This window comes from Cicer arietinum, chromosome 1, assembly GCF_000331145.2.
Source record: "Cicer arietinum cultivar CDC Frontier isolate Library 1 chromosome 1, Cicar.CDCFrontier_v2.0, whole genome shotgun sequence".
NCBI lineage: Eukaryota > Viridiplantae > Streptophyta > Magnoliopsida > Fabales > Fabaceae > Cicer > Cicer arietinum.
In genome coordinates this window covers 17,229,396-17,255,002 of record NC_021160.2, presented here as the reverse complement: position 1 = coordinate 17,255,002, position 25,607 = coordinate 17,229,396, and the positions used below count along the sequence as shown (strand labels likewise).

The 25,607-nt window shown below is 28.3% G+C and overlaps 1 protein-coding gene and 2 long non-coding RNA genes across 4 annotated transcripts in view; 2 read left to right on the top strand and 1 right to left on the bottom strand.

Annotated features, from left to right (window-relative positions):
• Positions 1 to 1,390, bottom strand: part of LOC101498320 (20 kDa chaperonin, chloroplastic-like) — a 3,313-nt gene extending 1,923 nt beyond the window's left edge. The window contains exons 1-3 of the mRNA XM_004488054.4: positions 1,211 to 1,390; positions 948 to 1,137; positions 63 to 242 (exon numbers count right to left, since the gene is read on the bottom strand). Of these exons, the coding sequence (XP_004488111.1) occupies positions 63 to 242; positions 948 to 1,124 (357 nt within the window). The 5' untranslated portion in view covers positions 1,125 to 1,137; positions 1,211 to 1,390. The remainder of the gene's footprint in view (positions 1 to 62; positions 243 to 947; positions 1,138 to 1,210) is intronic.
• Positions 1,391 to 3,024: 1,634 nt separating this feature from the next.
• Positions 3,025 to 5,630, top strand: LOC113786717 (uncharacterized). Its single transcript, XR_003472996.2, has 2 exons — positions 3,025 to 3,686; positions 4,356 to 5,630. It is a non-coding gene; the product is annotated as an uncharacterized lncRNA (long non-coding RNA).
• A 3,765-nt stretch (positions 5,631 to 9,395) lies between these two features.
• LOC113786688 (uncharacterized) lies at positions 9,396 to 12,085 on the top strand. 2 transcript variants are annotated; one of them, XR_012162817.1, is made up of 2 exons: positions 9,396 to 10,141; positions 10,818 to 12,085. It is a non-coding gene; the product is annotated as an uncharacterized lncRNA (long non-coding RNA). The 2 variants fall into 2 exon arrangements; XR_003472953.2 differs by having other exon boundaries at positions 10,811 to 12,085.
• Positions 12,086 to 25,607: the final 13,522 nt, after the last annotated feature.

Genomic DNA, 25,607 nt, shown 5'->3' with positions numbered 1-25,607 from the left:
TTTCCCTAAAAACTTAAAAAGATAATTCAAGGTTTGATGATTTAATAACATAGCAACATCACCTTCACACTAATTTCAACTTGGTTCTTCCCAATTGACTTTCCTTCTCCAACAGCAACCACTTCACCCCCTTGAGGCTTCGATTGAGCATTTGAGGGAAGCAAAATTCCACCCTCTGTCTTCTCTTCTGCTTCCTTCACTTTTACAAGTACCCTGTCACCCAGAGGCTTGATTGCGGTGTACTGCACAGTAAAGCTACCGCTCAGGTACATGTAGAGCATTGGATCTTAATAATACATCGTTAAAAGCAAAAATTGAGGAAATTATCTCAGTATTTCAATACAACAATTATGTAATCTTTGTTTAGTATTGGTTCAAAATTGTCCTAAATTAAAGTGCAAGATATCAAAGTTCAAAATTGAAGGGCAAGAAGATATCAACATTCATCATCAAAATTATACTGTCCTTAAACATGTGTCCTATAAATTGCTACTTCATCACCTACCCTTTTCTTTTCGGAACTCAACCCAAACCTTCCCTAAGCAAAATTACAAAAAAAAAAAAAAAAACTTAAAACTTTCATAAATACACAATCAAGAGATCTTACTCCAAGAACAATTTCACCATTGTCAATAACAACCTCCTTTTATATATAACACAAACACCGGAAAAAAAGCACAACATGTTCTTGGATGAAAATCTACGTAGCACCGACACTTCATATTAAAGGAGTGACCAATGTCCAACACAGACACAACAACAACACAAACACATGTACTTCAATTATTTATACTGTTAGTTTCAGTGTAATTCGTGTACTTCATAAACGAAATAACCGCAGCATTGACATAAATTAGGGAAAAAAACACATAATAGCAAAAAAAACAAAATTTTCAATTTTTCATTTATATTAAAGCATAATAAAATTTAAAAAGAAAAAGAAATACCTTGGGGGCAACGACAGTGGCGGCCTTGACAATCAGAGCCTTGAAGGAGCTTCGTGCAGGATTAGCAATTCTGACATTTCGTGCAAAATGAAACTGAACTCCAGAAGGTCTAAGTCCTTGAAATGATGACACGTTCCTCGTAGAAATTAATGATGCTGTCAACTGAGAGGTAGCCATTTATACAGTTACACTGTTCAACAGAAACACAAAGGGTTTAGAGTTGATGTTGTTAGTTATCCAAAAGAGAAGAAGATTGAACTTACCTTAATTTGTAGAATAGATAGATAGAGTGGATTGGGTTTTGGTTGGAAAGTGAAGAGAGGAAGTGGCGTTGAAATTGAAATGAAAAGATGTAAGAATTTGAAGATAATAATAAAACCCTAAAATGTAGGATGAGAGGGGTTTGTTTTATCTTAGAATTAGCTACCACACTCAGAGCCAATAAAACTACACAGCTGCTCCTTTAATTTTAAACTTTACATTTTGTAAAAATATAAAAAATAAACTTAAATAGTAAATAAATATGTTTTATTTTAATTTTTTCATTTTTTCCTGTCAAAAAAATAAAATATTAAAAAATTTTCTTGTGACAATAATGTCATTGTGTAGTGATTTTCCTTTTAAAGAATGATGAAAAGTGGCCTATTTTGTAATATAATTTAGGCTAAATTACATACGTGGTCCCTTAACTTAATTTTAGGTAACGTTTCAGTCATTTATTTTTTTTTTCTTTCGAATTAGTCATTTATTTCTAACAATATCAAATAAAGTATGAAAATATGAGTTTATTTGAAAATTTGCGTTACGAATTTGATGAAATTTGTATTATATTGAAGAATATAATTAATTTTATGAGTTTTGATTGAAATTTTTTTTGAATTTTTGTATAAAAAAGGATAACATTGTTGATATTTTAAAACATAAAATATCAAATTGTCACTTAAAATTAAAATAAAGGACCAAGTCAGAAAAAAAAAAAAAAGATAAAGGACTAAAACGTTACCTGAAATTAAGTTAAGGGACATAGCCTATAATTTATCGTTATTTCTTTGCTATAAAATTTAGACACAATTTTGATCTTAGGCTTAATTGTAATTTTAGTCTCTTTTATTTTTATTGATTCACGAAATTGGTCCCCCTATTTTAAAAATCGACAGTTTTAGTCCATCTTTTGATTTTTTTAATTAAAAAATAATGACGTGAGATATTTTGAATAACATGACATATGATACAATAATGTAAAATGATTAACACCCATTAAATTTGAATAAAACTTAGTAAAAATTTCGCTTTCAACTTCATAATTTTTTTATATTTTTAATTTAATTAATGAAATATCAATAATTAATGCATCTAGAATATTATATATTATAGAATTGTATGTCATGTCATTAAAAATATGTCAATTTTATGTATTTTTTAATTCAAAAATCTAAAAGAGGGACCATTTCCCTGAAATAGTAATAGTAGAGGGACTAAAATTATAATTAAGTCTATTAAAAAATAAATCATATTATTTATTTGCTTTAAAAGTTGAGTGCAATTTTGGTCTTATTAAAAAGAAAATTATAATTCTTCAATTTATTGAATACTTGTCACGTAACGATAAATTACAATTCAAAATAAGAATTTTATTTTTGATTATTATTTGGATTAAAATAAAGATTTGTTTGCAAGTTAAAATTTAAAAGATTTTGGATAGATAAGTATATATATATATATATATATATTTTTTTTTTTCTTTTCTTTTTTTGATATTTTATAAATTTTGAAAAATCACGTGATAAAGATTTAGAGAGATATTAAAGTTGGCTTGGTGGTTGGAGGGAGGAATTAAGATTGGGGTGGATCTTAGTTGTGATAGAGGGAGACTACGACTACTCTAAAATTTTCTTTTTTCGTAAAAATAGATATATATATATATATATATATATATATATAATAATATTTATATATAATATATGGTATATATAACATATGTCTCGCCAAAAATATAAAATTGTGGAATAGTTTAATGGTAACGTAGATTTTCATAAATCTCATGTTTTAAGTTCAACTATTTATTATAATGATTTTGGTTATTTTTATTGTAAATATAGTTGATTTTTTGACAAAATTGTAAATATAAAATTAATTAAAAATACTTTATTTTTATGTTAACCCTTCCAATGGAGTTAGGGATGTGAATTTGCATCCTTAAGCAGAGAACTGCGTAGGAACAATCACATTGGAAGCCCTTATAGACAAGCAGTTCTTTTCATGTTGGGACAAAGACAAAGACAAAGACAAAGACTAGGAAGAAAGTCCTCCGGTGGTAGCTCGAAGATGGGGATTATACCTTCGACTGTGGTGAGACTATTCCTGAGCAGCTTACAAAAATATCCTTTTTATGTGTATATATACAAGTAATTTATGTTATTTTGTTTGAAGATGCGAAGGTCTGAATTATGAAGATACTGATTCTAAAAAAATAGATTACAAAAAAAGTCCAAATACTAGATGTTAAAGTTGTCTAAAAAGATGGATGACTATAAATGGGAAGTGAGTTCTTATTTTGCAAGTTGGGGAAGATTTTAAAGAGACAATAATGACATATGTTGTTCATTCCGGTATGAGCTTAACAATGATCAAGAATGATAAAACAAGAGTACGAGTTGTTTGCAAAAAAGGTTTCCAAATGAAGAAACACGGCCAATAAAGACTTTGGTTGATGAGCATTTTTGTAGCAGATACAATAAGGTAAAATTGTTGAAGTCCAATTGGTTGAGCAAAAGGCTGTATAATGGTATTAAGGAAAAACCAAAGATGTAGACTCCTGATATAACTGATAGATGTCATAAATAATGGAACACTGGAATAACTAAATCAAATACATTAAGGACAATGAATTATGCAAGAGATTTTGTTAATGGGTCCTTCAAAGATCAATGCAGATGATTGTACAATTATTGTCATGAATTGTTGAGGTTTAAACCTAGAACAAATGTCAAAGTAAGTGTGTAACATGCTCAAGAGGGATTTGATGATCTATCTAATCCTAATAAATGCCATACATTCAAAGAGTATACATATATTTGAAGGCATGTAAGGATAGTTTATTTTAGTGTAGGCATGTTATTGGATTAGATGTTTGTTTCTTGAAGGGGTATTATGGAGGTTAGATTTTAGCAATTGTTAGAAATGATTTCAATGACCAAATGTTGCCTATAGCTTTTATTCTGGTAGAGGGTCAGAGAAAAGAATAATGATTGTGATTTTTGGAGTTGCTGAAAACTTATCTAGGTGGAAAAGATTTATTCCCAACATGCCCAATATTATCATACCAATAGGAGATAATTTTAAACTTTCCTTATTAATTAACATTAATTTCTCTTAGTTTACATTAATTTACTTTAAATGTCTTTTAAGTGTGTAGGGTTTGGTACCACCATTGATGAATTGTTACTAGGAGTTGACAAAAGATTATGTGTTGGGCACTTGTACAATAACTTTAGAAAGAAGCATCCTGGAGTGAAATTGAAGCGAATGATGTGAAGGGCTGCCAAATCTACTTACCCATAAGCTTGAGAAAGAGAAATGAATGAAATTAGAAAAGTTAATGAAGAGACATATAAGTATGAGAACCACATATAAGTATGTCAAACATGATTTATAAATATGTCGGTTTTGGAATTTCTGTTTGACAAGTACCTAATCCAAATACCATCAAGGTGTTGGAGTAAATCAAGGTTCCAAACTCCCACAATGTATGATATTATGTTCAATAATATGTGTGAGACTTTTAATGGTGTGATAGTTGGTCCGAGACAAAAACCAATTATCACAATAATTGAAGAGATAAGAATATATCTCAGGGAAATGTTGTTTGCCAATAGAGAAAAAATTGCAATATTTGAATGAAGTATATTGTCAAAGATAAAGAGAAGACGTGAGATTGAATCGGCAGCAATAAACAGCTGGATGTTTATTTGATTGGGGAAAATTGGTTTGAAACCACACACATGAACTTCATCATTAATAAGTACACAATTAACCTTGAAACCAGATAGTGTACCTGCAGAAAGTGAATGTATGTAAAATGTAGAAGGTGTGGACAAGAAGGACATAATAGGAAGGCGTGCAATTCAAACCACACAATGCCACATGTTTAGAGGAAAACAAATTTAATCAAGAAGCCAAATACAAATGCAACCAGTGCAAGTAAGGTCAAGACCCAAAATGCAAATGCAACTAGTGTTTATCAAGTCTAAATCCAAAATGCAAATAAGAGTTAAAGTGCAGGTCAACAGCAGAATGGAAGTCAACAGAAGAGTGGAAGTCAACAGTAGAGGTAAACAACCTAAATGCAATGATTTATTGAACTTGAATAATATGCTATTTTGTTTGTAATGAACTTGTTTGGTTGTTTACTTGTTCTGTTTTGAGTATGTTGAAGTAGAAGAACATGTGATTTGAAGTTGATGTATGTTGAACTTAAAATCTTATTTTGAGTATTTTGAAGTATTTCGAAGTAAAAATGACACTTCATATTCATTTTCTGTTGAAATTATAATGACAATTATGTTGAAGTTGTAATGACAAGATTATGCTGAAGTTTTAATGGCATGTTAATGTTCAATTTTTGTTGAAATTGTAATGACAATTATGTTGAAGTTGTAATGAGAAGTTAATGTTTAGTTTCTATTGAAGTTGTAATGATAATTATGTTCACTTAACATTCAAATTTGTTCTTCATTTGTTTAATTTGTTTAATGAAATTCAATTTAGTCTTTTATTTTTAACACGGACTATAAATTAGTCCAGAACACATAACCTGTCATAAACACAAAATTGAACACATAATCTATCATCTTTGATTAAAACCAACATAATATTTCATCTTTGAATACAACCACATTATTACATTCATATAGTACAACTACCATGTTATTTGATAGTGTTTCAACAAGTTTACTGAATCGTTGTAAGTAATAATTAAAATGATAGTACCGAGTGTCGAACTCAAGAATTACGTTTTACTATTGAATTATATTATTCCTTTGTAACTAGAGTGAATTGAAAAAACTTTAGGGTCCCCTTGACCAATCTTTGGTACCCTAAGCTACTATTTTTCTTCTTAATAAAAATGAAATAGTGAATGTGAATTCTCATCAAAGTTGCAACCTTGTATCAAACTCAAATTGAATTAGAGGTAATTAAAACTTAATTTCTTAATCTTTTTTGACAATCATTTTCTTTGATTCCAATTCTAAATCCTCCTCCCTCTTTGTGTGTGTGTGTGTGTGTGCTCCACCGTTAATGGGCCTTGGATCAAGCATTCTTCGTCTTTAAACCTTTTGTTATGATAAGTTATGGAGAGAAACAAGGATCTTTCAATATGGTTTGGATAGTAGTGACTAGATAGTTGTGCTATTTTTTTTCTTATGCTTGTTGGCCATGACATATCTTGCTTGATTATTGCTATAAATGAGTTATGGATTGATGAATTGTTGTTATATGATTATGATCTCGGAATGTGATGTATGCTTTGGTGTTTATATATGTTTTGAGATTTGATGGCTAAGGGTAAGAGGGTGAAATGAGTTTTAAGCCTTAAAACTTTCTCATCAAACTATTGTGGTTGATATGAAAATTATAAATTTAAAATATTGTTATAATTACATATAAAAAGATATAATTGAATAAGACATTAAAAAATTGATAATATAAATTAATAAATTTTAAATTTTCATAACTTATAATATTAAGAGTTCGACGATAAAAACTTAAAGATAAAATTCGAATAAAGTATAACCTAGTCATTAAAAAATCATTAGTACATGTGTTGATAATAAAAATTTAGCATTTCTCTATTTTTTATTATGAAAAAGCGATTTTTAAAATAATGATATATATTAATAATTTATCATAATATTATTAAAATACGTGATTATAAAAAATTTGAAGTATTGCAATTTTACTTACTTTTAAAGGATTTCGCCTCTGAAATTAAAGCTGCAAAATAGTGTAGATTAATTTACACTTACTCCTCTCAAAGGTTCATAGGATTTGAATCTAATTTAACTCTTACACATGCTTAAGAACTCATGCTAAGACTAATTCTTTAAGTTGCTGAGTTTTACGATGTCATTCTACACTGATCTTTAATTTGTCATAACTGCAAGTTTTTTATTTTTACTACACATAAAAATATTAATATCTTAAGGGTTACTTCCTAAGCTAAAAAGTCTATATCATTTAGTTAACTCCAAACAAAACAATCGATCTATTTTTCACAATAGATCCAAACAAAACTCTTACTTAGGTATCTAAATCTAGCGGACTCCTTGACAACTTACTCCAACTCATAATGTCTAGCTGTAAAAGAATTCAATTGACTTACACTACAACTATCTAAACATTGTTATATTGTTCCAAATCTTTTGAAATTTCATGGTCTTTAATCATAAACAATATTTCTGACATTTTCAACAAAAGTTATGTTTATACTATTCTAGTAAATCTTAACTTAAAATATTGATTCTCCTCTCTAAAGAACTACACTTAAAGCATACAAAAAATCCACATGACATGGAATCATATAGAATTAATAATCAACATAATCATAGTAAAGCAAGGAAACATTTTTACACCGATTAAATTGGTACTTCACTTTCCCTCAAAGATAATATACAAAATCTTAACCAATATTGAAATAGGACAAATATTCACACTAATACCAATTAATAATAATAATATAATATATTCAAAAATACAATCACATGTATATTCTTAATAAAATTTTCGCAATAGTCCTAGACTACTAAGCCTTCATTTGATCGTTTTTGTTCTGCGGATGTTTTATTTCTGTTTCTGATTTGTTCCTGCCTCTGCTTTTCTTATTTTTTTTTGGTTTGCCTCTGACTTTCTTTCTTTTAGTTGCCTCTGATTTTCTACTTTCTTCTGGTTGCCTCTGACTTTCTTTCTTCTGGTTGTCTCTAATTTTCTTCTTTCTTCTGGCTGCCTCTAACTTTCTTTCTTTTGTCTCCCTTTGATCATGATGACTCTAATCATGCTACCTCTGATCCAATTCTTCCTCTTATCCAAATCTACCTCTAATCATGCTGCCTATGATCCAGTTCCTCCTTTGATTGGGTTGTCTCTAAACTAATTCTTCTTATGTCCATGCTTCTTTTGATATAATGTTTCCTCTGATCATATTGTCTTAATTCAGCGACTTACTCTAATTAATTACTACCTCTAACTAAAACTTCTTTTGATGTTTGAATCAAAATATATTCATATGATATGTTTTACATAATTGTGATGTTAAAGGTAGTAATTACTTGCATTTGAGGTGTTAGTGAAATATGAATTGCATGCACGATGTCACATATGCATTGTATATATAAGGTCATGACATGGACCATTCAAAGAGGTTACGCTAGGACATTGATGATTGTTTTGAAACAATATGTAAAGGAAGAACAATCTGGATGCGGACTGGAGTCATGACCAAATTAACTTTACCAAAAGATCTTCAATTATCTTGGTGACCCATATTATGATAATTACGAAAATCTTTACGTATGTTAAGGAAAAGAAAGAGGACATACATATTTTCCATACTTTAATGAAAAATAAAAGTAAAAGACTTCACCTGACCTGACCTCCACCACCAAAGAAAATCACTATCTTCCGTCGTCTTTCAACCGTCGTAAGAAGATCTCTGCACCGTTTTTCCACCACCGTGAGAAGATCCCAACTCAAATTCGTGCGAGATAGTGATGAATGGCGGAGGGAGACGGGATTGAGAGACAATGCAAAGAGATAACAGATGGAGAGAAAAAACTTGATTATTTTTTGTATATAATCTAATAAATAAATATTAATTATTTTAAAATAGAACAAAAATGTAAACAAAATTTCGTGGTGTTAAATTTAAAATATAATCAAACTACTCATAGATGACATGTCATTAAACTATTGATAATTTAATTTGATAATACCAATATATATATATATATATATATATATATATATATATATATATATATATATTATATAATTACAATTCAAAATAAGAATTTTATTTTTGATTATTATTTGGATTAAAATATAGAGTTGTTTGCAAGTTAAAATTTAAAAGATTTTGGATAGATAAGTATATATATATATATATATATATTTTTTTTTTTCTTTTCTTTTTTTGATATTTTATAAATTTTGAAAAATCACGTGATAAAGATTTAGAGAGATATTAAAGTTGGCTTGGTGGTTGGAGGGAGGAATTAAGATTGGGGTGGATCTTAGTTGTGATAGAGGGAGACTACGACTACTCTAAAATTTTCTTTTTTCGTAAAAATAGATATATATATATATATATATATATATATATAATAATATTTATATATAATATATGGTATATATAACATATGTCTCGCCAAAAATATAAAATTGTGGAATAGTTTAATGGTAACGTAGATTTTCATAAATCTCATGTTTTAAGTTCAACTATTTATTATAATGATTTTGGTTATTTTTATTGTAAATATAGTTGATTTTTTGACAAAATTGTAAATATAAAATTAATTAAAAATACTTTATTTTTATGTTAACCCTTCCAATGGAGTTAGGGATGTGAATTTGCATCCTTAAGCAGAGAACTGCGTAGGAACAATCACATTGGAAGCCCTTATAGACAAGCAGTTCTTTTCATGTTGGGACAAAGACAAAGACAAAGACAAAGACAAAGACAAAGACAAAGACTAGGAAGAAAGTCCTCCGGTGGTAGCTCGAAGATGGGGATTATACCTTCGACTGTGGTGAGACTATTCCTGAGCAGCTTACAAAAATATCCTTTTTATGTGTATATATACAAGTAATTTATGTTATTTTGTTTGAAGATGCGAAGGTCTGAATTATGAAGATACTGATTCTAAAAAAATAGATTACAAAAAAAGTCCAAATACTAGATGTTAAAGTTGTCTAAAAAGATGGATGACTATAAATGGGAAGTGAGTTCTTATTTTGCAAGTTGGGGAAGATTTTAAAGAGACAATAATGACATATGTTGTTCATTCCGGTATGAGCTTAACAATGATCAAGAATGATAAAACAAGAGTACGAGTTGTTTGCAAAAAAGGTTTCCAAATGAAGAAACACGGCCAATAAAGACTTTGGTTGATGAGCATTTTTGTAGCAGATACAATAAGGTAAAATTGTTGAAGTCCAATTGGTTGAGCAAAAGGCTGTATAATGGTATTAAGGAAAAACCAAAGATGTAGACTCCTGATATAACTGATAGATGTCATAAATAATGGAACACTGGAATAACTAAATCAAATACATTAAGGACAATGAATTATGCAAGAGATTTTGTTAATGGGTCCTTCAAAGATCAATGCAGATGATTGTACAATTATTGTCATGAATTGTTGAGGTTTAAACCTAGAACAAATGTCAAAGTAAGTGTGTAACATGCTCAAGAGGGATTTGATGATCTATCTAATCCTAATAAATGCCATACATTCAAAGAGTATACATATATTTGAAGGCATGTAAGGATAGTTTATTTTAGTGTAGGCATGTTATTGGATTAGATGTTTGTTTCTTGAAGGGGTATTATGGAGGTTAGATTTTAGCAATTGTTAGAAATGATTTCAATGACCAAATGTTGCCTATAGCTTTTATTCTGGTAGAGGGTCAGAGAAAAGAATAATGATTGTGATTTTTGGAGTTGCTGAAAACTTATCTAGGTGGAAAAGATTTATTCCCAACATGCCCAATATTATCATACCAATAGGAGATAATTTTAAACTTTCCTTATTAATTAACATTAATTTCTCTTAGTTTACATTAATTTACTTTAAATGTCTTTTAAGTGTGTAGGGTTTGGTACCACCATTGATGAATTGTTACTAGGAGTTGACAAAAGATTATGTGTTGGGCACTTGTACAATAACTTTAGAAAGAAGCATCCTGGAGTGAAATTGAAGCGAATGATGTGAAGGGCTGCCAAATCTACTTACCCATAAGCTTGAGAAAGAGAAATGAATGAAATTAGAAAAGTTAATGAAGAGACATATAAGTATGAGAACCACATATAAGTATGTCAAACATGATTTATAAATATGTCGGTTTTGGAATTTCTGTTTGACAAGTACCTAATCCAAATACCATCAAGGTGTTGGAGTAAATCAAGGTTCCAAACTCCCACAATGTATGATATTATGTTCAATAATATGTGTGAGACTTTTAATGGTGTGATAGTTGGTCCGAGACAAAAACCAATTATCACAATAATTGAAGAGATAAGAATATATCTCAGGGAAATGTTGTTTGCCAATAGAGAAAAAATTGCAATATTTGAATGAAGTATATTGTCAAAGATAAAGAGAAGACGTGAGATTGAATCGGCAGCAATAAACAGCTGGATGTTTATTTGATTGGGGAAAATTGGTTTGAAACCACACACATGAACTTCATCATTAATAAGTACACAATTAACCTTGAAACCAGATAGTGTACCTGCAGAAAGTGAATGTATGTAAAATGTAGAAGGTGTGGACAAGAAGGACATAATAGGAAGGCGTGCAATTCAAACCACACAATGCCACATGTTTAGAGGAAAACAAATTTAATCAAGAAGCCAAATACAAATGCAACCAGTGCAAGTAAGGTCAAGACCCAAAATGCAAATGCAACTAGTGTTTATCAAGTCTAAATCCAAAATGCAAATAAGAGTTAAAGTGCAGGTCAACAGCAGAATGGAAGTCAACAGAAGAGTGGAAGTCAACAGTAGAGGTAAACAACCTAAATGCAATGATTTATTGAACTTGAATAATATGCTATTTTGTTTGTAATGAACTTGTTTGGTTGTTTACTTGTTCTGTTTTGAGTATGTTGAAGTAGAAGAACATGTGATTTGAAGTTGATGTATGTTGAACTTAAAATCTTATTTTGAGTATTTTGAAGTATTTCGAAGTAAAAATGACACTTCATATTCATTTTCTGTTGAAATTATAATGACAATTATGTTGAAGTTGTAATGACAAGATTATGCTGAAGTTTTAATGGCATGTTAATGTTCAATTTTTGTTGAAATTGTAATGACAATTATGTTGAAGTTGTAATGAGAAGTTAATGTTTAGTTTCTATTGAAGTTGTAATGATAATTATGTTCACTTAACATTCAAATTTGTTCTTCATTTGTTTAATTTGTTTAATGAAATTCAATTTAGTCTTTTATTTTTAACACGGACTATAAATTAGTCCAGAACACATAACCTGTCATAAACACAAAATTGAACACATAATCTATCATCTTTGATTAAAACCAACATAATATTTCATCTTTGAATACAACCACATTATTACATTCATATAGTACAACTACCATGTTATTTGATAGTGTTTCAACAAGTTTACTGAATCGTTGTAAGTAATAATTAAAATGATAGTACCGAGTGTCGAACTCAAGAATTACGTTTTACTATTGAATTATATTATTCCTTTGTAACTAGAGTGAATTGAAAAAACTTTAGGGTCCCCTTGACCAATCTTTGGTACCCTAAGCTACTATTTTTCTTCTTAATAAAAATGAAATAGTGAATGTGAATTCTCATCAAAGTTGCAACCTTGTATCAAACTCAAATTGAATTAGAGGTAATTAAAACTTAATTTCTTAATCTTTTTTGACAATCATTTTCTTTGATTCCAATTCTAAATCCTCCTCCCTCTTTGTGTGTGTGTGTGTGTGTGCTCCACCGTTAATGGGCCTTGGATCAAGCATTCTTCGTCTTTAAACCTTTTGTTATGATAAGTTATGGAGAGAAACAAGGATCTTTCAATATGGTTTGGATAGTAGTGACTAGATAGTTGTGCTATTTTTTTTCTTATGCTTGTTGGCCATGACATATCTTGCTTGATTATTGCTATAAATGAGTTATGGATTGATGAATTGTTGTTATATGATTATGATCTCGGAATGTGATGTATGCTTTGGTGTTTATATATGTTTTGAGATTTGATGGCTAAGGGTAAGAGGGTGAAATGAGTTTTAAGCCTTAAAACTTTCTCATCAAACTATTGTGGTTGATATGAAAATTATAAATTTAAAATATTGTTATAATTACATATAAAAAGATATAATTGAATAAGACATTAAAAAATTGATAATATAAATTAATAAATTTTAAATTTTCATAACTTATAATATTAAGAGTTCGACGATAAAAACTTAAAGATAAAATTCGAATAAAGTATAACCTAGTCATTAAAAAATCATTAGTACATGTGTTGATAATAAAAATTTAGCATTTCTCTATTTTTTATTATGAAAAAGCGATTTTTAAAATAATGATATATATTAATAATTTATCATAATATTATTAAAATACGTGATTATAAAAAATTTGAAGTATTGCAATTTTACTTACTTTTAAAGGATTTCGCCTCTGAAATTAAAGCTGCAAAATAGTGTAGATTAATTTACACTTACTCCTCTCAAAGGTTCATAGGATTTGAATCTAATTTAACTCTTACACATGCTTAAGAACTCATGCTAAGACTAATTCTTTAAGTTGCTGAGTTTTACGATGTCATTCTACACTGATCTTTAATTTGTCATAACTGCAAGTTTTTTATTTTTACTACACATAAAAATATTAATATCTTAAGGGTTACTTCCTAAGCTAAAAAGTCTATATCATTTAGTTAACTCCAAACAAAACAATCGATCTATTTTTCACAATAGATCCAAACAAAACTCTTACTTAGGTATCTAAATCTAGCGGACTCCTTGACAACTTACTCCAACTCATAATGTCTAGCTGTAAAAGAATTCAATTGACTTACACTACAACTATCTAAACATTGTTATATTGTTCCAAATCTTTTGAAATTTCATGGTCTTTAATCATAAACAATATTTCTGACATTTTCAACAAAAGTTATGTTTATACTATTCTAGTAAATCTTAACTTAAAATATTGATTCTCCTCTCTAAAGAACTACACTTAAAGCATACAAAAAATCCACATGACATGGAATCATATAGAATTAATAATCAACATAATCATAGTAAAGCAAGGAAACATTTTTACACCGATTAAATTGGTACTTCACTTTCCCTCAAAGATAATATACAAAATCTTAACCAATATTGAAATAGGACAAATATTCACACTAATACCAATTAATAATAATAATATAATATATTCAAAAATACAATCACATGTATATTCTTAATAAAATTTTCGCAATAGTCCTAGACTACTAAGCCTTCATTTGATCGTTTTTGTTCTGCGGATGTTTTATTTCTGTTTCTGATTTGTTCCTGCCTCTGCTTTTCTTATTTTTTTTTGGTTTGCCTCTGACTTTCTTTCTTTTAGTTGCCTCTGATTTTCTACTTTCTTCTGGTTGCCTCTGACTTTCTTTCTTCTGGTTGTCTCTAATTTTCTTCTTTCTTCTGGCTGCCTCTAACTTTCTTTCTTTTGTCTCCCTTTGATCATGATGACTCTAATCATGCTACCTCTGATCCAATTCTTCCTCTTATCCAAATCTACCTCTAATCATGCTGCCTATGATCCAGTTCCTCCTTTGATTGGGTTGTCTCTAAACTAATTCTTCTTATGTCCATGCTTCTTTTGATATAATGTTTCCTCTGATCATATTGTCTTAATTCAGCGACTTACTCTAATTAATTACTACCTCTAACTAAAACTTCTTTTGATGTTTGAATCAAAATATATTCATATGATATGTTTTACATAATTGTGATGTTAAAGGTAGTAATTACTTGCATTTGAGGTGTTAGTGAAATATGAATTGCATGCACGATGTCACATATGCATTGTATATATAAGGTCATGACATGGACCATTCAAAGAGGTTACGCTAGGACATTGATGATTGTTTTGAAACAATATGTAAAGGAAGAACAATCTGGATGCGGACTGGAGTCATGACCAAATTAACTTTACCAAAAGATCTTCAATTATCTTGGTGACCCATATTATGATAATTACGAAAATCTTTACGTATGTTAAGGAAAAGAAAGAGGACATACATATTTTCCATACTTTAATGAAAAATAAAAGTAAAAGACTTCACCTGACCTGACCTCCACCACCAAAGAAAATCACTATCTTCCGTCGTCTTTCAACCGTCGTAAGAAGATCTCTGCACCGTTTTTCCACCACCGTGAGAAGATCCCAACTCAAATTCGTGCGAGATAGTGATGAATGGCGGAGGGAGACGGGATTGAGAGACAATGCAAAGAGATAACAGATGGAGAGAAAAAACTTGATTATTTTTTGTATATAATCTAATAAATAAATATTAATTATTTTAAAATAGAACAAAAATGTAAACAAAATTTCGTGGTGTTAAATTTAAAATATAATCAAACTACTCATAGATGACATGTCATTAAACTATTGATAATTTAATTTGATAATACCAATATATATATATATATATATATATATATATATATATATATATATATATATTATATACTACATGACAAACATAGTGGGATAACAACACATCTTCATTTTATTATTATTATTATTATTATTATTATTATTATTATTATTAATAATAATAATAATAATAATAATAATAATAATAATAATAATAATAATAATAATAATAATAATAATAATAAGACTCTTTTTATTAACTTAATAACCACTCATAAAATAAAAATAAGTTTTAATTATTGTAGATCTAATTAGCCATAACAATAACATATTACACTCAAAATAATAACAATCTAAATTTAATATAACTAATTCTTAAAACAAAACAAATATTTTTAACACCAATAATTTAAATAGATTACTAAAAGAGACACCTACAAAATCATCATACCACAACAAATACATATATATTAATCATTTATTATAATATTACTAAAATATGTTATTATAATAAACTTGGGGTGTTACACTCTGCAAAAGTATTTAGACATCTTCTCTACAAATCTTTTTGATCCAATGTGACGTCTGTCCAGATAGTCACGATTCGATAATCCGCTTAAAGATATGGCAGTCCCTCCAAACAAACCAGTGACAGATTCCAACTGTATAGAATATCATACACAACTATGAATGCATGAGTATACTCTTACTATTTCTTAACAATTATTATTCAAATATAGTTATTAAAAAACTCTACTTTTAATATTCATTGAACGCTAATAATTTTTCAACAACTTTTCACATAACATATTCATGAAAGTTTATCATCAATAAATTCATAACACATATTACTACATGCATTTTAACAGATATGAACTACACATTTTTGCATGTATCAAAATTCCCAAAACACTAAATACATATAACAAGCAAATCCCTACATGTAAAATTAAAAACTTGGAAGAAGCTCTTACCTTAAAAGTGTTCCGTAACAAAAGCATTGATTCCTCAAAGTTCTTTCGCATCTTAAATCAAGAACCGTCTTAACTTAAAACAAACTCTTGACACTTTCTAACATAACCCTGATTCGGCTATCTACCCCCAAAGCATCACTCTAGAGTTTTGCACTTCTCTCACTAAAATTTTATCAAGGACTAACAATCCCATAAAGTTTTCAAGGTACTCAACGAGGATAATTTCAAGACATTTTTAAACCTCATAAATTTTCAAAACTCAATTCATTTTGAGATAGATCAACTAAACCACTTGTTTTTAAAACAAAACTTACTACATTTGTTTTTCAAACTTTTCCAAAAAGATTCTAACATTTCTTTGTCTCTTTTCTTTCCTTAAATTTTTTCACATAACACCAAAAGTTTCCACTCTCTCTTACAGCTTAAACACTCGTAGAAATTTTTAAAGTCATCGCTTCAAATCTACTAACATTTTTAAAACCCTAAAATTTTCAACAAAATTATTTCAAATAAATAATTTTAGATTTTTAACCCTTTTAAATCAAAGATCACATTCCCCTTTCAACAAAGTAAAATTTGAAATTCTAAAACACTGGGGTTTGTATTTGGTTTGTCCATTATGGGCAATGAAAGGAAAAATTTCCTCTTCCCAAAATATCTTCATCCATGGTTCTAAATATGCATATAACAGTCTTTTTAAAAATCAAAACTACAAAAACTTCAAGGACTAATTTACTAACACAAATTCATTTTTTTTAATTAAAAACTTCAAATGGTTACGGATCAAAATTTTCTTCAAGATCTACTATCATATAGTGAAAAAACATTCTAATACTAAAGAGTGGAAAATACAAGAAAGAGATTTGAATTGTGTTTTGTAAACTCAAATGAAAAGCAAGATGATGCATAATAAATAACGAGATAGAGGAGATACAGTCAAAATCAATTTATCCTGGTTCACCACTAACACAGTAGCTATGTATAGGCCCTTTACTCTAAAGGATTAATTAATCCACTAAATCAACTAATTTATCACATGCCTACTAGAACACCTACTAGTCAAAATAAATATACTAAAATATTCTCAACCTTCTAGCTTAGTACAGTAAAATTATTGAGGAAACAACCATTACTGAACTTGATTACAATAACGTAGTATTAGGTTTTTTGAAGGGCTCTCACAAGAGAATATTAGAAGGTATGCACTTAGAGTGTAACAAGAGTATTGCAATAATTCTCAAGGTTTCTATATGTTTGTAGTATTTATGTACTTGTATTTTCTTGTCGTTGTCTCTACTTGTGATAAGACCGCAATTGCACGAGATTATCGCATAGTAAAAATTATCGTTCCTACAAAGACTTTGTTATGAGTACTAGTGTCTCTTTTACTATGAGAATTAGCTAAAACGGTAAATGTTGATAATTATTTTTGGTTTAAAATTCACAATTAAAATAAAGCTTTGGGATTGCAGTTTTTCACAATGATGGATACAATAAAATTAACCTTATTTGAGTTATGGGTGTTAAACTCTTAAAAATCAGATAAATAATTATAGCTAAGGCTTCTTTCAAAGAACAAAAATGCATTTTAAAATAATAACCAACCTATTTTCATGATTGATGTATTAGCAAAATCCTTTAAGAGAAGATATCTTTCATGATATCAAGAGAACCAAAATCTATTTTCATGATTTCATTCTCTTGTCCAATCTTAGGGGTCAAATATCAAATCTATCTTTCGGTATATTATTTGATATCAAAGTATGAATATGAATCTTACTAAGATTGAATTAAATGATCAACACCCATGATAAAAAGAAATAGAAATTGTTAGAGATCCAACATTGGAAATCCTACAACCTCAAGACAAGGAATATTCACATATGATCATAGTAGAATCAAGGCTTAAATATAAAAACATTGAAAATACAAAATAACATAATAAAATAACAAAGCAAAAATATAAAATTGAATATTATTGAAACTAGAAAATTTATAAGTAAAATACAAGAACAAAAGAAACAATAACAAGAAATTGTGAGTAGGAATGTTTGTCTAAAACTGAGTATTTTCGCCATTTTTATAGCTTAAGTGCCTTCATGAGCTTTAATTACAAGAAACCGTCAGAATTTCATAGAAGAAAAATTGTTCAACAACAGAAGATGAGCAGATTATGGTCATAATGGCCATTACTGCCAGATAGTAACAGGTTTGACAACAGAAGATGAGCAGATTATGGTTATTACGTACTGCTAGATAATAATCTTTGTTGACTTGGAGTGACAAATTCTTGTTTTTTCTCGTTCATTCATTATGACCGTAATGACCATTATGGCCAGACAATAATACTTGCTGGAACTTGACTTTATTTCATTTTCTTGATCAGGATGCACCATGACTGCACCACTTGACTTCAAGGCTCTTTTGCACTAAAAATCTTCACCAATTCCTTCACTTCTCCTTGCAATCTAAACAAAACAAAAAGGTAGTAAGATAGAACTAAAACCAAATTAAAAGCATCAAATTAACCTATCAAATAAAGCTATCAAAATAGATAACTTCTAGCTTATCAACTTGCACTGATGATCGTACACCTTTACATAGATACTTGCACAACTATTAGGGTTTCTGACCATTGTATTAATTGGCATAAATTCAATACGTAAAATATGGATCATATCAATCTTCATAATTCTTGAATCAACATTCAATACTTGTCCATTTTTGTCTTTAGCGTATCTTGATAAAAATGACATGAATATCATAGGATGATCCATTAGAGGATAAGAGTAACTTTGAAAAAGTAGAGGTAAGAGGATGTTAAGTTGTTGACTTGATCAAAGGATTGACTAGTAAACAGATAACTTTGAGCAGAGAGTTGACTTTCGGAGTGTGGCCTATTGTCAGATTCTAATTTAGACGCATAAGTATTAGAGTTTTTCAAAAAGAAGAATATCACCACAAAAAAATTTATGAAGAAATTGTTCTTTATATGAGGCAGAAAAGATTATGACGTAGTTTTGCTTTTTTTATTTTTTGGTTTTTTTTTTAATCTTTGCCCTCGATATTTGTTATTCTTTTGTTGAATTCTTCATCCAAAACATTAGTTTTTGAACTAGTAGGCTACAATTATAAGGAAAGACATATGGAATTATACCAAAAAGGTTGTATGATCCAAGTAAATATATTAACTATAAGGAAAGACATATGACCTTATGATCTTGCAATTGAACCTGCAAAATTGCATATTTTGAAGACTCCACAGTGGAATCACAGCTGCAATTTAGATTGCATCAACTACATTTATCTTTATTTTGATGCAGTGTAAAGGCTTGTGAAGTAACCACAACCACATTTTAAAACCATGGCATCGCTATACTTTACTTTCATAGTTTCATCAAATCATAGAACAAACCAAGGGATGAAGACACGTACAGAAATGAGCATCATACAAATTCAATCCAATAACATCACAACTTTTGCTCCAAGAGCCATGAAAGCCATGCGAAATCTAAATAGAAAACTAACATATTATCATTTCCCTATCTTTTCCTTGAAAATTTGAATGGAAATCAAAGGACTATAAGAAAAAAAATAAAGCTATAGGAGAAAACAAAAACAAATAGGTGAAGAAGTTAAAGTTGAGGGAGAATAGAGTACATAACCAGGAGTAGCGAATGGCATGAGACTCAAAAGATTGGTGGAATAGCAAACATGACATGTCAGTGAGATCCAACCACAATAGAGTTGCATGGAGATGAGAACGATGGAGTTACTAGATTGTACAAGCGTGAGACAAAATAGAGAAATGTTATTGAAAGGAGAAAAGGGGAAAATACATACAAAAAATTAAGATTGCGTCCTAAATAAGGGAAACACTAACAAAATTATTTCTATTATATAGTAGCTCGTCAAGCGACGCTATCGATTAAAAAATTGGCGCTATACACAAACAAAACATTTTTATTTATTAGTCTCATTGTAGAGTCCGCTAAAGTTGATACTAGTACCAAAATAAATTTTATTGGAAAATATTTATAGCGTCCGTTATTTGGACGCTAACTAGACAATATAACGTCCGTATTGTGGTCGACACTATAAGTTTGATATTAAGACACACTTTTGTTATAGTGACTTACTATTAGAAATTTCGTCTTTAGTGATTGACTTTTCAATCGCTATTGCTCAAAAATCGATCGTTGTTGTTTTTAGCAACTGAATTAGAAACCTTTAAAATTCAGTTGATAAATCATTAGTCATTAGTTGTTGTGGCTGAATCAACGACTGACAATTAGCAATTGATTTTGTGACCGAATTTAGAGACTCGTTTAGTGATCAAAATTTGAGACCAATTTAGGAATTATTTTAAATTGATTTTTCATGCCATAGCGACTAATTTAGAGACTAATTTTATGATTGAATTTGTTATTTTTATAAAGTATTAGATCACTAATTTCGCCTCTAAACTTTGTAGTTTTTTTTTTAAATCCATTAAAATTAATCGTCGAAAAAACAATGAAAATATTTTTTAAATTTGATTTCAAGATTTTAAAAAGTTCATAGACCAAAAACATTTTTTGTTTGGACAAGACACCAATGTACATGACCAAAGAACATAATGCATTTAAGTAGTATTTTAAATAAATAAAAAATACATATAAAATTTTAGTCTACACAATATATTTTAGTCTTAACAAAATGCAACATAGTTTTTCTTGAGATTAACTTTTCATTATCCATCTAACTCTTCATCATCATGGTCACATCATTATCACCAATTTCATCATCATAAACTTGGTCTCTAGTATATGGCATGGGATGAAAGTTCAAGCTATCCAACAATTGTTTTATCAAATGATTGTTGCTCCCAACTGCTCTATTTTTATTAGTCAATTTTTCTTAAAGTTGATCTCTTTCATTTCTCATTTCTTCAAATTCATGTCTTTGTACCCACTCGGTTGATGAAGAACACGAGCCACAATAATATGATCTCCCAAATAATACAGTAGATTTTATTCCGATATATACTCGTCATTTTTTATATTCTTGCAATCTCACGCCATACATCTAATTTATTTGGTGGGAGAGTTCCTTGCAAAGATGCTTCTTTCTTCCAATATACGTCTATACTTTTCCTGTCAACATAAATATAAAGTTAATTAATATTTTAAAACACTTCAATAGAGTGAAATCAACAAAAATAATAATATATAATTAAAGTGAAAACTCACACATGTACATATTCCGATCTTTCTATCAATCCAAGTTTTATCCTTACCATGTTTGTATGTGTGAAGAAATAAATCTGAATGACTCGAAGTGGTGCCATTCAATTCCGTCTAACAACATAAAGAAAACTCAACATTAAAAACATGTTATATTAGTAAAAAAGAAGCCCATTTTAATTTTAAACTGAAAATAAGACATTTTCTAATTTTCCCTCATTCAATCTAAAACTACAAATTATTAAACTTTCAATAGAGTAAGAGACAAAACTTTAAGTTAAATAAATGAACAAATTAATAACTTATAGTTTTAAATTATATAGGTTGTGCATGGTATTTAAGGCATCCAATATGAAACTATCACATTTAGCAGGAAACTGAAGGTGAGAGGGAATTAGAGATATATTCATAAAAAGTTGAGGAAATTGAGTTAAAAAAAAATAAAAAAATTGAGGGAATTAAAAAAATTGGCTGTAATATTTTTTGTGACAGTTAAAATATTAAATATATTAAAAAATGAGTTAGCAATTGAATGACACACAATTTTAGTTATGAGATTTAAAATTTCAATCACCAATTTGATTGTTAATGTAACTTAAAATATTCAATATCCAATATCCAAATCGATAATTAAACGTGAAATTTCTAATAATGACGTCTTAAAGTGTCTTTTTACTAAAAAAAACTTTTATTTTATTTTTATTTTATTTAATGTTGCGATTATATGTGGCTTGATTATAACTAGTGGCATTATATAACTAGAAGAAACATAACTCCTTATAAGCCAAAAGAAAGTTAACAAACATCGTTGTCATCATTAAATATCTTATGATTTTTTAATATTTAATTATTTTGAATTAAATTTAAATGTTGAATTGATTTTGCCTTTCGCGTACCGGTATTCAATAAAATCATAAGGTACCCAATAATTTGCCTAAATTTCAAATGACAAATCTCTAATTTATGTGATTATAGTGCAATTAACGGTAAAAGGAGAGTATGCTCACAAATTTACCATAGATGTGATGACATAAATTATAGTGAGAATTGTGATTCACTATATGGTGGGCATGGATTAGGGTGGATATGTGATGACTACAACTTATGCACTTGTTTCTTCAATCAAGACTCTTCTTCAAAGAATTATGGTGGGCATGGATTGTGTTCCAAACTTTGATACAAAGGATAGATGTTTATGTGCCTATAGTAGCTAAATAACTCAGATAATTAAATAATTTAAGAAATAAATAAATGTATTTCTATTACAAAAATTATTTGTGTTTTTTATAAGAATTTTTTGTGTGATTGTGTTTACCTTTTTATTTATTACAATTGTTCATACGGATACTCCCACTTTTTTTATTGCGCTAAAGTTTGTTTCGTTAACTTTCCAATATTTAGAGTAAATAACAATATATCGTAGGTAGAGTAACCGCTTAATTGATTAACAATTCAACTTCTAAGTCATCTTTCATTTTCTTTGTAACTAGTAATTACCTGTGTCTTCACATGATTTATGAACAATATGAAAATATACATTAAAGAGAAAATAAGATATACACTATGTTATTTTAAACTTACAACCAATTTAAATCAAATACTTGAGAGTTATTTTCAAAAACAATTTCATAACATACATATATGTGTGGTACTAGTATGAATGGTTATGTAAATTAATTTTATATGTGACACTAGTATGAATGGTTATGTAAATTAATTTTATTCATTAATTATTATATCAATTATTAATTCATTAATATTATATCAATTATTAATGTATTATTTTTTAAATTGCAATTTTTTATTAAATCAATTGTTTATCATTTTTTATAAATATATTTCTACAAAAGAAGTAAACAATATCAATTAAAATAAATAAAAAATGAGCATGAGACCCAAAGAAGAAATTATGATAAAGAAAAAGATATTATAAAGAGGCAACGCCTCCTATGTGAGTTTATTAAATTCATTTAAATCTATACAGTATATTATCTATAAAATAGAATAAAGCAAATATGATATTTTAGTAAATTTGACAAATGTCACATAATAAGAATGTTTAGACAAATATAAAATTTATATTAATAATTATTATTTTATTTATATTAATCTAATCTAATTAATTTATTAATTTTTGAAGAGCACATGAATTTAATTGTTATTATTATTATTAAAAATAAAATAATAACAATAATACCAATATCAACAATATTTTTAATTAATTATTAACTATTGAAGAGTACATAAATTTAATTGATATTATTATTATTATTATTAAAAATAATAATAACAATAATACCAATATCAGCAATATTTTTAATTTATTTATTAGTTTGTGAAGAGTACATGAATTTAATTGATATTATTATTATTATTATTATTATTATTATTATTATTATTATTATTATTATTAAAAATAATAATAATAACAATAATACCAATACAAGCAATATAGTTTTATTTAGAATTTTTTTTTAAACATACAATCAATTACATCACGATTAAAAGTTTAAAAAAAAAATTCAAACACTACTTTAAAGACCAACACTTCAAATTCTTATTCAAAACTACGTGAATTTAATTCATATTATTATTATTATTATTAAAAAAATACCAATAATACCAATAACAACAATGTTTTTAATTAATTTATTAGTTATTGAAGAGTGCATTAATTTAATTGATATTACCATTATTAAAAATAACAATAATACCAATATTAGCAATATAGTTATATTTATGAATTAAAAAAAATACAATCAATTATATTAAGATTGGACAATTTTTCGAAAAAAAAAAGATTTTTCAAACACTACAACCACCGCTTCAAATTCTTATCGAAAAAATACATGAAGACAAATTTTTTCATAATACCAGTATCAGCAATAATATTTTTAATATTAATATTAAAAAATTATTTTATTTTATGAATGATCTTATGCGACTTTTCTTTTTCTTCTTCTTCTTCTTCTTCTTCTTTTGTCGTCCTTTGTTAATTGTTTCTTCTCAATAATCTCCCATTGACGGTACCTCCATTATAATATTGTTCATATTATTTCATCTATACATAATTTTCCTTTAAATTTTCGTTCACCGTAGACATAGTACTAGGGTGTAACATGTTATTCATATTATCTCTTTTTCTCTTGAAGAGATTTATATTCTTTTAACCTTTAAATTATTTTAATGATCTAAATCAATATGTATTAATTTTTTGTTTTTGCAATTTGTAATTAAGGTTGGTGCTTTACATGACAATGATGTAGAAGGTTGTGTAACTGTTGGAACATATGTATGTTATAGTGTGAATTTAAAAATGTGTTGAAGTCCCACATTGGAAAGAAATATTTTTTGTAAATTTAATTGGAAAGAAACTTGTTTTTTAAAATTCAAGTCCCACATTGGTAAGAATATTTTTTGAAATCCCACTTTGAAAAACTATCATATTTTGTGTAGTTTCAATTCTTTACATACTAAAGTTCCACATTGTTTAGAAAACATATGTGACTTTGCTTCCATCACTATATAATGAGTTTCAAGCTATTGTGAAAAGTACACCAAAGTTGGATGCTTTTCCCAACTTTCTCTTTTCTCCCTCTTATATTCTGCTCGCCTAATTTTTGAGCCACTTCTCCCCTTTCTTTTTGTCCCTTCGGTTTTTAAAGCGGTTATTATGCCGCAGTCCCTTTGGTTTTAGAGCGGTTATTATGCTGCAGTCCCTTCGGTTTTAGAGCGGTTATTATGCCGTAGTCCCTTCGGTTTTAAAGTGGTTGTTATGCCGTAATTCTTTCGGTTTTTTGAGCGGTTGTTATGCCGTAGTTCTTTTGTTTTTAGAGCGGATGCTATGCCGTAATCACTTTGTTTTTAGAGCGGTTATTATGCCGTAGTCCATTCGTTTTTGTCTTTTTGAGCGGTTATTATGCCGTAGTTATGAATGGTCATAGTACCATATTGAGAGTGACTTTAATTGTCATATTGAGAGTGGCTTAAACTGCCATATTGAGGGTGTAATTCTAGAACGGTTTTCTACAGTGCAGTAGAACTCCGATACAG